The sequence below is a fragment of the Peromyscus eremicus genome, chromosome 8b (assembly GCF_949786415.1).
Source record: "Peromyscus eremicus chromosome 8b, PerEre_H2_v1, whole genome shotgun sequence".
NCBI classification, from domain to species: Eukaryota; Metazoa; Chordata; class Mammalia; order Rodentia; family Cricetidae; genus Peromyscus; species Peromyscus eremicus.
The window spans coordinates 59,750,768-59,767,494 of NC_081424.1; the positions used below are offsets into that span (position 1 = coordinate 59,750,768).

Sequence of the window (16,727 nt, forward strand, 5' to 3'; positions counted from 1 at the left end):
GACCTCTGTGCTGTTATGACAGTGGCCACGTCCAGTCTCCGGCAAGGGGCAACTGTGCACTCAGCTGAAGAGCAGCAAGAGGGCTCAGCTCTGATCAACCGCGTCCTTCGACTACAAACCTGCTTTCTCTTCTGTAAAACGATGGGCAGAGTGACATGTTCTCCAGGGTCTTCCAGGCATGACATTATGGTACAGCCCATCACTCCTTGCTTCGGGGTGAGTCTGCTTATCGACTTAGAGTATGGAGCTGCGTAGGACATTGGGGAGCAAATTCCGGAGTTCCCACAGCTCTGTCACTCTGCCCTTCTGGATGCCTGTTCTCTGCCCTTTACCCTCTAAGGGGTGTCACAGACTGCTGCATTGACAGGAGCTGTTATTGACAGTTGAGCAAAAGGAGCAGTGTGCCAGGTGAAAAAGAGAGAAACCTCGGAATCTCAAAGTACAAGGCCACCAAAGGGACAGCTGAGGATGCTTGGACTCAGGCTGATGTTTCAGGTGTGCTATATGGATTTCACCTGTTGTTCATGATTTACCCCTGTTCCCTGAGAAAGCAGTGGCAGTGAGCAGCGAGCAGCCCACAGCGATGCTGACCCTGGCAGGGCCAGGGTGGACACCAGGCAGCCAGCTCGGCAGTCACCACTGACCACTGCATTACACTCCCAGAACAGCATGTCAAGTAGCTGTCGGCACTAATGCAGGAGTGTGTGTGTGTGTGTGTGTGTTGGGGGAGGGGGGAGGTTGAGTGCCTTGATGCAAAGGTTGAACTAAAAGTTAATAGAGCAAAGCAGAGGAGACTGTCCTTGGAACCAAGGCACAAGGAAAGACTACACAAGGAAAGTCTCTGAACTGCGCTAACCGTGCCAAGTGTAGCAGTTATCATTACAGTCATTTCCAGGAGAGTCACAACACCAGGCAGCTACCCCCAATATGCCCCAGACCTTTCCTCATTCCAGAAGAAGCTCTGACCCCATTAGACAGCAACTTCCTGTTCCTCCATTTGTCCAGCCCCCAGTAACCACTACTCTACCTTCTAACTACGAGGATGTGCCTGTTCTAAATCATTATACGTAGAGTCACTTATAATATAATTGTCCTTTGCCTCCAGCTCCACTTACCCAGCATAATGTCTCTGAGATGAACCTGTGTTGTGGTTCACGTCAGAACTGTTGTTCTCCTTAGGGCAGAGTGCTGCTCTGTTATGTGTATATAACACACATGTATCATAAGTTGTCTATTCATGTCTTGATGGACGCGGTTGCTTTCACTCATGGCTGTTGAGTGGTGCTGATGTGAATATGGTTGCACAGATATCTAAATCACTGCTTTCAGATCTTTTGGATAGATACCTAGAAACAGAGCTGGTAGGTTACATGGTTACTCTGTGCTTGACTGTGCCACAATGGATGTACCATGTTGCGTTCCTAGCATCACACGTGAGTTCCACTTTGTCCACATCCACCAGCCTTGGTCATTTTCCACTTTATTATCATGACACCATCCTTGGGGAAGGATTTTGTTAATAACACTTTAAGTGTATATTACCATTCTAAATAGTGATGAGCAATATAATATGAGGCACTTGTTACTGTGGCCGTCCAGATGTTCAGCCCTTACTCACAGAGGTCATATGAGGTCACTTGGATGCTGCCTCCTGGGCATACGAGTTAGCTTGTGGAGTCTTAGCATTGTTCCTGTTCTCAAGTGGCTGTCAATCTCGTTTTTGTTCATTTGTTTTGCCTCAAAACTAATTATGTCTGTATTCCAGATGGCTGAATGTGAGACAGTATGAACACTGGAAAGAGTGTTGTAATACACACACACACACACACACACACAGTATGAACACTGGAAAGAGTGTTGTAATACACACACACACACACACACACACACACGCGTGCGTGCGCGCACACACACACACATATACACACACACACGCGCGCGCACACACACACATATACACACACAAACACACACACATACACACACACACACACACACACACACACACACACACACACACACCCTCTACCTCTGTGGTCTACAGTCATCATGGCGGAGAGAGAAAGAATTGTCCTCTTATTTCCTCTTGCATCATCAGAAATGGAAAAAGTACCGTTTTGTAACTTGGAATAGTGAGGACCGTATCTGAATGCCAACACTACTGAATGAAAGTTAGGACATGCACAGGTCACTGTGTGCCAGAGTGTCACTCCCTGGGTTGCTTCTTCCTCACAAGAGGGCTGGAGATCCTGACACTGGAGAGGGGAGTCTGTGTCAGCACCTCCACTCACTCACTCAGCATCACGTGGAGAGGGTCAGCCCCCACCCCCCCACAGGCTCTTCCTGTTCCCAGAAGGTTAAGGTAGAGGCATCACCTGCTCACCATAAATGTCTAGCTACAATCCTGCAGAGACTCCAGCTCTGACTCATGAGAAATACAAGGGAGAGCTCCAGCTGAGCTCAGTCAGACAGACCTTGGTGTAGGCCATTCTACAAGAAAGCTGGCCTGGACTTACTAAGAAGTCGAGGGCCAGAGGAAGGTGTGAGATTCTTCTCTTTTAGATGAAAAACAGATACAGCATTTCAGCCACCGACACAATAAGAAAATACTCCTTGATTAGACCCAAGGCTGAGGAAGTAAGCTGCAGATGGTGGGGGTGATAAACATGGACTGGAGGCCAGAGACACCACGGGATGATGGGACACTGGAGTCAGTGAAAAACAGTCCTTATTCCTAAGGCACAGGAGGAGATTCCCCTACAAGGAAAGTGTCATGGTGTCTACAATGTATTTTCAATGTTTCTGGTAAAAGAAAAAGAACTAGAAACAAGGAAGCAAATGTGTTAAGATATGTGGATTCCTTAGATCTGAATGAGAGAGTGGCCGTATACGGCTCCAGATTTTCGATGCGTGTGAGGCTGTGAACTGGCTCGCCCGCTGTTGTGTATCCACGCCTTGCACTCTCCACCACGTTCTGAAAGCCTTTTGTCTTTGTTGTGCAGTGCGGGACCGGGTCAGATCTAAGATGGAGAGAGACATCCTGGCAGAAGTGAATCATCCTTTCATCGTCAAGCTGCATTATGGTAAGTGCAGCGCATGGCAGGCTCTGAGGAGGACTTAGGTGATGTCTTTGATCGGAGGAAAACGGAGATAATAATAACTAGTTCAGAAGAAGATCCTGTGTCAGAATTCTGTCTCGTGTGGAGACAAAGGTCTCTTAAATCCCTGCTCTTCAGTCTCTTTCCTGTTTGCTTTTCCTAAAAGAGCAAGATGCCCTTCTTCATCCCAAAGACCGTGTGAGGTGGGGCTACCCATCGTGGAGACATCACCATGGCTAATCTGGTACAAGGGTCTCCAGCTAGGTTGGGGTGAGACATGATGGCTTACCCAGTGGTGCTCAGGATAAAGTGTTGGTCATCAACCTCTGCCTTCAAAGTGAAGGGAGAGTGGGAGGACAGTGCAGTGGACCCTCAGACTGCCCCTCAGGAGAGACCATTGTTTCAGGTTCTTGAAGCTCAGAGCAAGAACTTTGACAAACCTACCTTTCTACACAACACCAGTTCTCTGCCTTGGTGTCTCACCAGAGGAGCAGGGGGCAGAATCCATAAACTGGGGGTTACCCAGTCATGTACCCCACAGTCCGCTTTCCTCGTTAAGGAATTCATGTGTATAGGGGACGGAAAAGAACCAGAGATCAGAGGTCCCGATAAACAGGAAACAAAGGCATGAGTGCACCTTGGGGTGGGGTGGGGAGACTTCCGGAGACCGAGAGACCAGTTCAGGCCTGTCTTGACTCACGTGGTGTACATGGCCCTTCAGAAAGAACAAAAGCTGGCTCCTCTGTTGCTGAAGGGCCAGACGGGACCCTCGGTCTTCCCAGCCACGGCAGCCGTGGGGAGAGCCCCACCCTCCGCTGGCAGCAGATGGCAGGAAAGCCTGGCTCCCTCCCTCTCCCAGCCAGCCCCAGCTGCTGCTGCTGGGCTGTGGTCAGAGCAGAGCCTGGAGCTGCTGTCTGGAGTGTTTGTTTTTAAAACTGACTGAGCCCTTTATTTAAAGACAGAACTCCTCCTCTCAGGTTTGCATGTCATCCCTACTCGGGCCATGCTGATCTTCTCAGGGTGTGCTGGGGTCCAGGCTGTTTTCAGGAGGAAGTTAAAAACTGGGTGTCCTACACAGACTTTTAAACAGATGTTCTGCATTACTTCTGTTTCCCACTGCCCGTTAAGGCCCTCACTGCACACCCTGCAGTACACACTGTACACACTGCAGTACACGCTGCACACACTGCTGTAATGCTGCACACACTGCAGTACACACTGCAGTACACGCAGTACACACTGCAGTACATGCAGTACACACTGCAGTACACGCTGCACACGCTGTAGTACACGCAGCACACACTGCAGTACACACTGCAGTACACCCTGCACACACTGCAGTACACATAGCCCCAACTAAGGGTCTTCCAGTTAGGGGCCATGTTTCTAAATGCCAGCATTTATAATGGTCCTGGAACTTTTAGAAAATAGGAAAAATTCAATACACAGAAATAGCAGGGCCCCCTGGCCTGTTACCCTTTGTATTCAACCTGATGCCAAACGGTGAATGCTTCCTGATGTTGGCCTGACCATCATGATTGCTGACCTTCTCTGACATTTACCTGTCCACCACGGCTGAAAGACCCTCCCTAATACTGGGCTGACTACCACAGCAGTAATAATATGACTCTTTTCTCTAGGTACTTATATGCTCAGTGGGCCCCTTGGTCTGAGGTATGCCCTTGTTAACCCTGGATGTGAGCTGTGTAGACTGGCCTGAGTTATTACCAATAAGTTCACACAGAGCATGAGCTCTCTTTTGACATGTAGACAGGCAGACAAAGCAGTCCTCAACACTCAATACTACTAGAGTGGAGAAGGTCCAGAATGATTTTCCTGGGCCCTGAGTATAGGGATTCATTTCCATGGGAGGGAACAGAAATGTGCTTCCAGTCTATCAGAACCGCCTTCCATCACCAGTGTTACAGCAAGTTGTCTGCCTATAAGACCAGCTGTGAGCAAAGCCTAATTAATAATGCCAGTGGTGGACACACGTTTGAACACAGTCTTTCCTCTCTCCAAGTCTTTCGGTCTGAGATTAAAAGAGATAAGGATGGAGGAAAAGGAAAAAGAAAGTTCCAAGACTCCAACAAAAGTGAGAGACCCTTCTGCTGGGCTCTGTCCCCGGCCGGCTGACCTCCCAGTGGTCAGCTGTGTCTGTCTGAATGAATGGGCAGCTCTACAGAGTAACAGCCTTGTTGAACCGAAGGGACACTTGGCTTTGGGAAGAACAGAGATTTGATGATCAGAGGGAACAATGTTTGCTGGTGAAGTGCTCAGCTGCATCTCCTCTCACAGCCTTTCAGACCGAGGGCAAGCTCTACCTGATTCTGGACTTCCTGCGGGGAGGGGACCTCTTTACCAGGCTTTCCAAAGAGGTAAGTGACCCTACAGCCCATGGTGACTTCCTGTCTAGAAAAACAGGAAGAGCATCCAGGGAGATGGGCGTGCGAGGTAGTATGTGTATGATGTGTGATGTGGACATTGAGTGTGTGTAACGTGTGATGTAGTACAGGATGTGTGGTGTGTGATATTTGGTCTGTGTGATGGGAAGTGTGTGATATATGATGTCTTACGAAAGTGTGATAAATGTGTGTCAGTTTTCAAAAACTTGCACAAAACTAGCCATGGTTTTTAACCCAGAAAATTCAGGAAACTGAGGCAGGATTTTGACTTCACTATCAGCCTGAGCTATAGGGTAAGATCTGCACAGCTGCATCAACAAACCTCCTAACCAAGTTTGTGATGACATTTGGGGATGGCTGTATTTGATGGCGTCTCACTTCCCATCCTTGGAAGGCACAGTTAACGCTGTGTGGACCTCTCCTCTGGGCAGTGGTCCGTCCCTGTGTGTTTGTGTTTAGGAGCATCTTGTCAGGTCTTTGCTCCCTGGGTGAGCTTCATTGGCTTCTAGCTGCAGAGTTAGTTTTGTGTACAAACACTTGAAGTAAGAATGCTCCAGAATCGTACTGTGAAGGTCCCATGTCCCTCATGAGTTGAGGAGCATTGAGCTATCTTTGTGGGATGGGGAAATCCAGAATTCTGTCCACAGCAACAACAATCTTGTCTTCTCCTTTGAAGGATTCTGTAAGGCTCAGTACAAAGAATAAGAAGTCTGGCAGCATGCTGAGGGAATGCTCCTCACTTTTTTCCAACTTTTGATTTGCCCGTGACAGTGGTTTCCAGATCACCCCCTCCTTCCCTCCGCCTTTCCAGGTTATCAGTAGGTGTGCCTTGCTTAAAACTCCAGATAGATAGGAGCTCAAGGTAGAGCATGTGGCCAGGTGGGAGAGGGCTCCCGGAGACTGTGAGCTGTTCTCCCTTTGTTTCCTGGAGGCCCTGCAGCAATGGCACATGCAGGGGAAATTCTGGGCTCTGCTGATGGGATCCTCTACTTCTCTTAGCTCAGAAAACCAGACCTTCTGTGTTCGTCTTTTGTTCAGCATCTGGTGAGGTAATCTGTAGCTGGGCTTCTTGACCAAAATGATTAGTAGAAGCTCTGGAGCTCCTCACAATGGGGCATGTGAGACCTATTATTGCAGAGGGATAAAGTGGCCACATCTGGGCACATGGGGTCTGGGTGGCAACTTGAAAAGCCTTTCCTGCCATTCTCTCCTTCAGCAGAGCACTGGACAGCAGCCTGCTGTGTGTGGCCACCATACCTGCTTTCAAGGACTCACCTGTGGGCAGTGGATTAATAGTGGATTTGGGAACTATACAAGATGTACCCTGAGATTTTGGGAAGCAGAAAGAGATAATAAATAAAATAAATAAATAAAAGGGAACTCGGTGCATGGTGGGATTTAATTGTGCAAAACATTGGTTAATGCATCCAGAAAAGACACCGGCAAGAGGAGAGGTGCTAGCCACATATGGGAAATAGAATAGAGGTGGAGGGGTGCTGGGAGGTGGAGAGGATCCATAGTCCAGGGCTAGCTCCCAGGGGTCCCAGCTGACACGTCATAGGACCCAAGACAGGTGTCCTTACTAGGAGATGAGAGCACTTGGCTGGTGACATTCACCACACTGTCCCATAACTCACTCATTTTAGCTCTGGTTCCATGCCACACTCAGTTTGCATGTGAGTTTTTTGTGTGTCTGCTTTCAAAGAAAATTCAGTGATAATATGGACTATAGTCTCTTCAACACGAATGTCTCGTGGTAAATGTGAAAGTGGTTTGCGAGGGCCCTGGGGGGATGGCCCTGTGAATGAGTACTTTCTGTGCAAGCATAAGGACCTGAGTTAGGATCTCTACCACCCACCTCCAAAGGCTGGCTCAGCAGCATGTTCCTGTACTCTCAGCACTGGAGAGCAGTTCCAGGGTATGGAATCAGGACATCCCAGGGCAAGCCAAGCCTAGCCAAATTGGTGAGCTCTGGGTTTGGTGAGATTTCCTGTCTCAAAACAAGAGGTGGAGAGTGTCCAAGGAAGACACCTGAGATGAACCTCTGGCCTCTGTGCACATATGTGTAAACACATCCATATGTGTGTGCATGTATATATATAAGATCATGTAAGGATTTGCCTTCCTGCTGATATGACTACAAGATATAAGCAGGACATGACAAAGCAGTGTGAGCCAGTGTTCTGAAGGCCACTGGCTCCAAGGTGTCCCGATACTCTAACTGGCCTGGAATGCAGCACTGACCCCAACAATCACAGGCCCCTCTCCAACCAACACATTGTACTTGGCAGAATGCATCCCTCTGTGCAGAGGGCAGGTGATCAGGCTGCCAGTTTGCACATCAGCCCAGGGGAAAGTCAGGAGAGGGAGAAAAGTGAAATTGGAGACCCATTTTCTGTAGTCCTTCAACCTCCACAGTGTGGTTTGGTTATTTGAATTGTAACATCCATCATGAATTCACACCAGAGCATTCCTAATAAGACGGGAGCCTAGGGTTGAACTGCAATCTGAGCAATTGTAGGGTAAGGGCAGGTTGGCGGTGGGATGAGGTTGCCCTCACAAGGCTGACCAAAATCAGCTCCATGAGAGCACAACCTCCAACCGTGAGAACTCTCCTGCCTTAGGAGTGGCAGGAAAGTGTCGTGGGAGAGCCAGGATCACAGCCCTGGTTTCTTTGGGGAGTGCTTTGAAACAAGCAGTCATGGGACAAGCTGAACCGTGGTCCTTTCTTATCCCTCTAGGTCATGTTCACTGAGGAGGATGTCAAGTTCTACCTGGCTGAGTTGGCCTTGGCTCTGGACCACCTTCACGGCCTGGGGATTATCTACAGGGATCTGAAGCCAGAGAAGTAAGAAGAAAGGCATTCACAGCCTACTCGGGCATCTGCTGCCAGCCCACTCCAGGGACTGTTACCTAGGATTTGTTTCCCAAGTACACTTCACCAGTGGGCTGGGCACAGTGTCATGTGGGTGGGTCCTGTGCTGGAGTTCTAAGAAGGCTGAGCAGATGCCAGCTCCGTACCCTGCACAGGTGCTCAGCAAATGCAGGGCCTGTGTTACCGTGGTCGAAGTGCCCACTGTGTGAGGCCAGGCCACATTTGTTCTTCAGCATACACAGGTGACCCGACAGGTGGGGCCTGAGACTGACTGCACATATCCCTCCCCCATCCAGCAGCTTTCTCCACCAAGAACCGTGTCACACAAGACATTTGTCCCCATCCCCAGCCTCTCTGTCTCCTCCTCCTGTTGCCATTCAGGCTTGGATACCTTCTAGCGACTGCCCTGAGTTCCAGGAACATGGTCAGTTAGCCTCTTTTGAGATGGCTAACTGGGAGATGGGTCAGATTAGTTCTCTCGAGGGATCAGCTGTGGGATGGTGGCCATAGGGTCCCCAGGTCAGTGTGTATTGGGGTCTGAGAATCTGTAATGTTTTCATTTCTAGAGTCGTCTGTTAATCTAGTCTCCATGAAGACAGGAACCACCCTGCAAAGTAATGGGGTTTAGGGTTCTGATGTTCTTCATGCATGGGCTGCGTGTGACATGTTCCCAGGGCTCATGCGAAGCTTATCACAAGTTTACCTCACGTTAAGTAACACGGAGTTCATAAGCCTTATACAAATCTATGCCTACAGCTCTGACTCCTATGGAAGGCTTCTGTGTGCTCAGAGCCACTCTGGGCATCAAGGCCCTGGCCCCCACTCACTCGGGAAGGCTGGGATGGTTCTTGAAGCTGAAGACAGTGGCATTTAATTACGGGATAAAGACAAAGACTTTGTGGTCCAATTAGAATTATTTAGGAATGAATCTTAAAAGTTGCTCATTTCTGGGCAAAGATTTTGGTGTGACCAAGAAGCAAAGATGAAAATATTTGCGTCTTTAATTATGACTTGTCATTTTAATTAATGTACCGTAACCTTTTCCAGAAAACACTGGATATTCTTAAACCTGTGGCAAATAGTTTTAATGCTGTAGATACACAGAGAGAAACATTTACCCTTTATGTGTGGCCGAGGGCACAGCTAGGTGACCACAGCAAGTTCAAGTGTCACGGACCCTCACCACTCCCATCACCAGAGTGCTTTTCAGCCTGCAGAGCTGTGACTGTCCCAGCTGCACTCCACACGCCTCGCCCAGTCTTGGCAAACCCATTCTTTATGAATGTGAAGCTTTATGAATTCCTTGCGTGAGTGGAAATCTAGGCTTGTGGCAGGCTTCCCCACCCCTTGGGTGCCATTCCCTTCCTCTCCAGCCACTTCCACATTTCTTTACGGTGAATGGTAGCTCTGGGGATCTCATGGAGCAGGATTTATGACAGTCCTAGAAACAGGTAGACATCCTGGAGCCCCGCGGCTCAGGGTGCAGGGAGAGGAGCAGATGATGTACCATCATGGGGTGGGACATTCTCTACTTTTGTGGGATAACTAGGAAGAGCAAGGCCAAAGGTCTGCTCATGGTGTGAAGGCTCACTGGGAAGCAGGCCAGGAGCCCAGGGGCTTTGGTACTGCCAGGCTGGCCCCAGGTTCCATCGCAGGATGAAGCCTCAGGCAGCCCGGAATCCCTTTGCAGAACCCCAGCTATGCATGGCCTTTACCAGAGACCAGGATTGGTCCCAAGTGCTGAGGACAGCCCCAAGAGAGTCCGAGATTCTGAGAAGAGGTTCTCTGGGCACCAAGGGCTTCCCAGGGTCAGGGAATTTCCTCTGCAGAGACTGTGGACATCTATGGGCCAGAACAGTCAAAGAACCCACTCTTCTGTATTTGGAAGGGGCCCAAGGGTTCCAATCTGATGACTCAAGAACACGCAGCCCTGCAGGCCCATGACCAGGCTCCTTGGTTCCCCTCCCCCAGGCTCATACCACACCCTTCTGTTCCATTCCTGAGCTGGTCCAGGCTATTGGACACAGACTGCTGTAAGAAAACCTACCCAGGGTGCAGCCACATCAGAAGCTCAGGCATTGAGCAAGGGCGTCTCAGCTCCATGGGGCTTTTCTCTGACTCTGTGTGCCAGGGGCCTGTGAGCTCTCTTTTTTCTCTCCCCTGAAGTCTGTTTTCTTTCCCTTTCTTCCAGTATCCTCCTGGATGAAGAGGGACATATTAAGATCACAGGTTGGTAAAATAAATAATAATAATAATAATAATAATAATAATAATAATAATAATAATGATAAATGATATGACAGCCTTATCTCCCTTATCAGCCTTGATAAATTTGTGGACCACCTCCTAACAGTACTCTGTCTCATCTCTGACCTGAGTGAAGTTTTGGTGCCCAAGTGCTGGCCTTCTGCATGTGTACACATAGCAGGGGGACCTCCGACTTCTGGAATACTTCCTCTGTTCCCCTAAAGACTCCTTCCAGGCAGTGCTGGCCTTGCTCACAGCAAGGGCACACTCAGACTTCTAGATCAACTCCTCTGTTCACCTGCCTAAGGCTCCTTCCAGGCCTTGCTCAGCATCACTGGGCCTTTAACTAGATGCCCTGAGCCCATGCTCCTCTGAGGCAGGCACAGGGCCTGTTCAGTGGCCCTGGCCTTGTCTCCCACAGCAGCAGCCCAGCTGCCCTTGTTTATATCCAAACCTTGCAGCATTGATATAATCAGCCCAGCTGCAAACAATGTGTACCCCAGCTTCCAGGGGCTTCCATCACTGCCCGTGTGTACACCAGCTTCCAGGGGTTTCCCTCGCTGCCCGTGCGTACCCCAGCTTCCAGTGGCTGCTACAAGAAGTTATGAGAAACAGATGATTTATCGCTTTACTGTTGTGGAGCTGTTAGGTATCAAGACTGGCCCCTGGGGAGAATCCCTTGCCTTGAGTTCTTCAGCTCCCCATGGAGCCCTCCTCCTGCAGTGCCAGCATCTGTGATCTCTGGTTCTCTCCTCCACACAGAGTCTGAAGGTCATTTGGACCATCTGTTTAATACCCTGCCTCAGGATTTGCACTGTATGCCTGCACGTCCCCTTCACACTACAAGATAATCTGTTCGCAGGTTCTAGACCATATTTGGGCACCATCGTTCTGCCCGTTGACTGGTCCTGGCCACGTCTCCACATGTACTGTAACCCAGAGTCCACTTGCCAAGGACCTGCTTCCCACTCGGGTGCCAGCCATGCTTCCTTTCCTCCTGCCTGCAAGAACTGCACCTCATTTTTCTCCATTTGGGCCCCTCAACCTGCAGTCACCCCGTGCTGATACATGGGAAAGGCTTTCTGGGAATTCATGTTCACTGCCAAGAAGTTAACCACTTCCTACTGTGTGACAAGGCACATGGTGTGGGGGTGGGGTTTGGGGGTGGGGGGGTAGGTATTTGAGGCTCTTTAAAAAATTCCCGTCTTTGTAGATCTTAGCCTCAGGAACTTGCTGGGCTCTGGAAGCACATTAAGCCTGAATTATGCAAAAGTACACAAGGCCCTTTAGTCTCTGAGAGAAGCGATGTACATCAAGGGATCTGTCTACATAGACATGGGACTGTGGCTCAGAGACTCAGGCAGTGCTGTGTGTTGTGCTTATGTTTAGATTTTGGCTTGAGCAAGGAGGCCATCGACCACGACAAGAGAGCCTATTCGTTCTGTGGGACTATTGAATACATGGCGCCTGAGGTGGTGAACCGGCGGGGACACACGCAGAGTGCTGACTGGTGGTCCTTTGGTGTGCTCATGGTAAGGCTTTGTCCCCTGGTTTACTCTGTAAAGGTGGCTGTTCCCCAGCTGAATTCCTCATCCCAGCTTGATCCAGAGACTGGAAACTGGAGAGGAATCAAGGCTTGAAAGGCTCTGGCTCCACCTCTTACCTGCACGGGAGGAGCAATGAATTTTAGAGCAGCCTTCCCCCGAGACTGTCCTGGTTCTTTCTTCTGAAAATTGAAATGGGGTTCAGATGGGACCAGGCCTTCTTCATCATACTTAGCACCACAGATTGAACAAGAGTGTGAAGACAGGCAGTGGCTTCTCTGTTAAACATATCTCTCTTACTTCAGATGAAACTTTTGCTTTGTTGTAAAATTTGGTATGCACCAAAGTGTTCGTGGAACTAGCTGGTTTTATATTTGCATCTAGAAAGGGTACCCATTCTCCAATCTGAGCATGCTCCTCCCCTCCTCCTCTTCCCACTCCAGCAGGACAGCATGTTCATTGACCCTTCACATCTCCCTGTAGGCCAGATTCTGTTGCTCTGGAATCTAACACCAATGACAATTAGGGTCACGGCATTTCCCAACATCTCTTATTTTGAGCGTTTAACAACAGAAGAAGCTGAGACTATAAGACCCTCAGTAGGTGTGGTAAAAAGGCTCTCAACATGGTCGTGTGCATCCAAACATGCCCCACATTGGGCGCCAAATGTTGATGTAACCAACCGTCTTATTAAATAAGAAACACAGAGCCGATTCAGAGAAGAAAGCCAAGAGGTCAGAGCTAAGAGCCTCACCCTTCCTGCTTCAGCAGTCCTCTTTAGTCAAGAGAGCTCTCCGAAAGGAACCTACTTCCTGTGTGTATGTCTTTATATAGTCTAGCTTTTCTGCCTTCTCATTGGTTGTGAAACCAAACATGTCACTGCCTATATGTACAGCCCTCCAGGTCCTCTATGGTATTGAGATTAAAGGCGTGCACCACCGCAGCCACGCACTTGCTATGGCTCTAATAGCTCTGACCCCCAGGCAACTTTATTTATTAACATACAATTAAAATCACATTTCAGTACAAGTAAAATACCACCACACCTTTCATGGACACAGCCACCTGTCATACTCCACCCCTGTGGGACCCACAGTCCTGGTTCAGATTTGCCCCTGGGGATGTCTTGAAGCCTCAAAGAGCCATGGTCACCAATACTTGGTCCTCAGCTAGCCCCAAGGCTGTGTAAAGCCGCTAACTTCTGGGGCCCTTCCAGCCAGCCAGCTGAGGAGAGGGTTTAACTCATAGTAGTAGGAGATAGATGCCCTCTTAACGAGGAGCAGAACTATTTGTTCCCTTCCCTGTCAGATCTTAATGAAAGCTGATTGATCATGGAGCATCCCAACATGCCGCATCCCATGAGAGAATGGAGGGTGGCCATCTTCAGCCCCTCTCTCTTGAACCTTAGGCTGGAGCTCAAGGCTGTAATACCCTGAAATCCAAGGCTCCAACATTTCTACCTCTTTTTAAGACTGTCATAAATTCTGCTGCATGAGATCTGAGGAGGTGCTGTCCACCCTGAAGAAACTGGGAAGTGGCTGCAGAGGGAGGAAGCAATGCCCTGAGGGGTGGGAAAGCTTACCACATGCCATAGCCTTACACTCTCGCAAGTTAGTGGTGCAGCATGAGGAATGAATATCACAGAGGTGGCAATAATGCCGTGTATGATTATTCAGACCCTGGAGGGCAGCGGCTAGAATACGGGTCTCTTCCCCTGAAGGCCACCAGCCAAGTCCTATGGTCCCAGGGTTGTCTCAAAGTGCCTTCCCCTACTGATTGAAAGGGTCTTTTTTGCACATACTAAAGAGACAGTTAACTTTGCTCTCTTCAGGGTGATTTTTGCACAGATAACTGTGCTCACACACAAACACTGTTTTCCTTTATCCCCTGGCACAATGGTTTTCAACCTTCCTAATGCTGTGACACTTTAATATAGTTCTTCATGTTAGGATGACCCACAACCATAAAATTATTTCGTTGCTACTTCATAACCATAATTTTACTACTGCTATGAATCCTTATATAAATATCTGATATGTAGGATACCTGATATAAGACCCCTGTAGGGGTCTCACCCATATGTTGAGAACCTCTGTTCTGACAGGGTGATGCATGCTTGCTAACAGGAAAAAGGGGGATGGAGGGTGATGCTCCTTCCTTGGAGTCCTTCTCCCTTCCCTTCCTGCAGGCTTTCCTGGAAGATCTGAAATCTCCTTTGCTGACTCTGGGCTGTAGGTCAGGCGTGGTTCTGTCCTTGCAGCCCCACACTCCTGGAAACGGCAGCCCCTTCGGGAGCAGGCTGTCCCTACTGCATGTCCAGGCTTCCCCTTGCCTGCAGCAGCTGTGGTGGTGGCAAACGGTCTACACAACAATGCTGCAGACAAACCTTGGTCCTGTGAAGGAGGTCATGGACTCCTGTGCTTTCTGGCAGGGCAGCTGATACGGGTGGGGTGGGGGGGAGGGTAAGAACAGGGGGCCAGGCAGGCTCCTGATATTAAGTCCTCCCAGACAGCTTCCCCATATAGTCCTCGGCAAGAACTACCTCTGTGTACCCTTCCTGACCCCAAACTGTCCCTGGTTCCCTCTCTGCAGCTCCTTGGCACTCTTGGTACACTACATGTCTCTTCTGTCACTGCGAATGTTTGCAAACGTCCCCCAACTCAGATTCCATGTCACCTGTCCCAGACTCCCTGGCACGGGAGCCCTGCACTGAGTCTGGTTCCCAAGGACAATGGGAATACAGCGGTCCCACACACAGCATACCTCATGATCTTTACCCTGCCTGGGTCTCCCCCTCTCCCAGAGTCTGCAAAGCTGATGCTGGGAGCTAGCCCCTGCTCCCAAAGGTGTGCTTACTGTAGTGGCTACCACAGGTACCCACCAGAGCCACTGTGGGCCAGGTTCTCATACATAGAGGACAGTCTTCCTGAATGGCTCAGTCGTGGGATGGCACAATACTTGATTTCATTTGTCAACTTGACTGAGTAAAATAATGTCTAGCACCTTAATGAGGCACACTTTGGCGTGTCTGTGAGGGCTTTTCTATAGATCCTGAGAGAGGAAGACTAAACCTGAATGTCGGCAGGAGCATCCATGGCCAGGGTCCAGGACTGAATAAAAATGGAAAAATGTGCAGCAGCGTTCATCAGTCTGCATTTCCTGAGCCGACCCGACGTGAACAGGCCCTGCCTACCACCATCCCTTCCCTACTGTGACGGTCAGAGCCTTCTCAGCAGGGAAGACAGAACTGACCCTCCCTCCCCGTATGGCTCAGCAGCTTGTCCTGCTGCTGTGACAAAGTGCTTGACAACAGCAGCTGTGGAAGCAAGAGTCGGTTGTGGGTCACCGTGTGAGGGTGACTGTCATGCTGGGGAAGGTGTGGCCGCTGGAATGGCCCTGATGGTGGTGGCTGGAGCTTTGGGGAGTTGGTCACATTGTACATGCAACCAGGAAATATCGAGGGGGGAATGCCGGTGCTCAGCTGGTCTCTCCTCCTTCCTCTGAACAGGACCCCAGCCTGTGAGATGGTGCCACCCACACTCAGGGGAGGGTCTTCCCTCCTTAGATTCTCTCTCTGGAAACACCATTGTAGACATACCCAGAATTGTGTCTCCTAGAAAATTTTAAATCCAATGAAGTTGACCATTGAGATTAACCATCATGTTCCCTTAATGGACATTTCACCACAGCTCAGAGAAAAGCAATTAATCGGCCTGAAGGTCCTTTCGCTTCACTTAGAAGGACTCTGCATACCACGTCTTGGGACAGTTGGGAAAATGCTGTCAGGAATTCCAGCACTGACAGCTGGAATTTATTCACAAAGCATAAAGCAGGCACAGTGTCACCGGCCACAGTAAAAGACCACATGTCACTGGAGCGTTTCTGGGACACCCTCATCTGAAACCCCCGATCTCCAAGCCTGACAGGACGGAAATGAAAATCAAGGCTCTGAGAAGAATGAGCAGCAGGTTCTAATACCCACATCCCCTGTGTCCCACCCGACTGGTCACGTGATGACCAGCTTCTCGTAGGCTTGACTGTGGCAGCCTCAGCTTCCCAGTGCTTCCTTGGGTAACCTCAGAAGTTACTGTCCAGTTCTCAGGTGCAAGTAGGACATGAGTGTGTTGTTACCTCACCTGCTCAAGAGACCATTTGGGGACTGCTAATGTTTGTGAGGCGCTCTATAGTCAGGAATCCTGAGCCCCATGATGGAAATGAGGACTTAGGAAGCCTGAGCAGGCCTGACCTCTAAGGTGGCCTGGGGAGATGTGTGCTGTTCATAACTCCGTAGATGGGGGACTGGCCCCCAAGTGATACAAGAGCCTGGGTCCACATCTGAATGTTGAGCCATCTGTTGACTACAGAGCCTTAGGTCAGTGTAGATCACTATCTACAGCATAGCGTGCCTGTTACTCAGAAGTTCGGGAGGGCCCACGGCAATCATATGACACCAGAGCCAGCTGACTAAGACCTACTCAGAGTTCTGCCACCCATCCCAACCCTGCTATACCCAGACCTTGGTCAAGGTGTCACAGTCTATTGGTCTCCACCAATCCCA

At 49.6% G+C, this 16,727-nt stretch overlaps 1 protein-coding gene across 2 annotated transcripts in view; it reads left to right on the forward strand.

The window, feature by feature from the left end:
• The window catches only part of Rps6ka2 (ribosomal protein S6 kinase A2), a 182,691-nt gene that overhangs the window by 117,225 nt on the left and 48,739 nt on the right, over positions 1-16,727 (forward strand). For both annotated transcript variants that reach the window (XM_059272881.1, XM_059272882.1), the window contains exons 4-8: positions 3,003-3,083; positions 5,397-5,476; positions 8,245-8,351; positions 10,570-10,607; positions 12,015-12,157. In XM_059272881.1, coding sequence (XP_059128864.1) covers positions 3,003-3,083; positions 5,397-5,476; positions 8,245-8,351; positions 10,570-10,607; positions 12,015-12,157 — 449 coding nt within the window. The remainder of the gene's footprint in view (positions 1-3,002; positions 3,084-5,396; positions 5,477-8,244; positions 8,352-10,569; positions 10,608-12,014; positions 12,158-16,727) is intronic.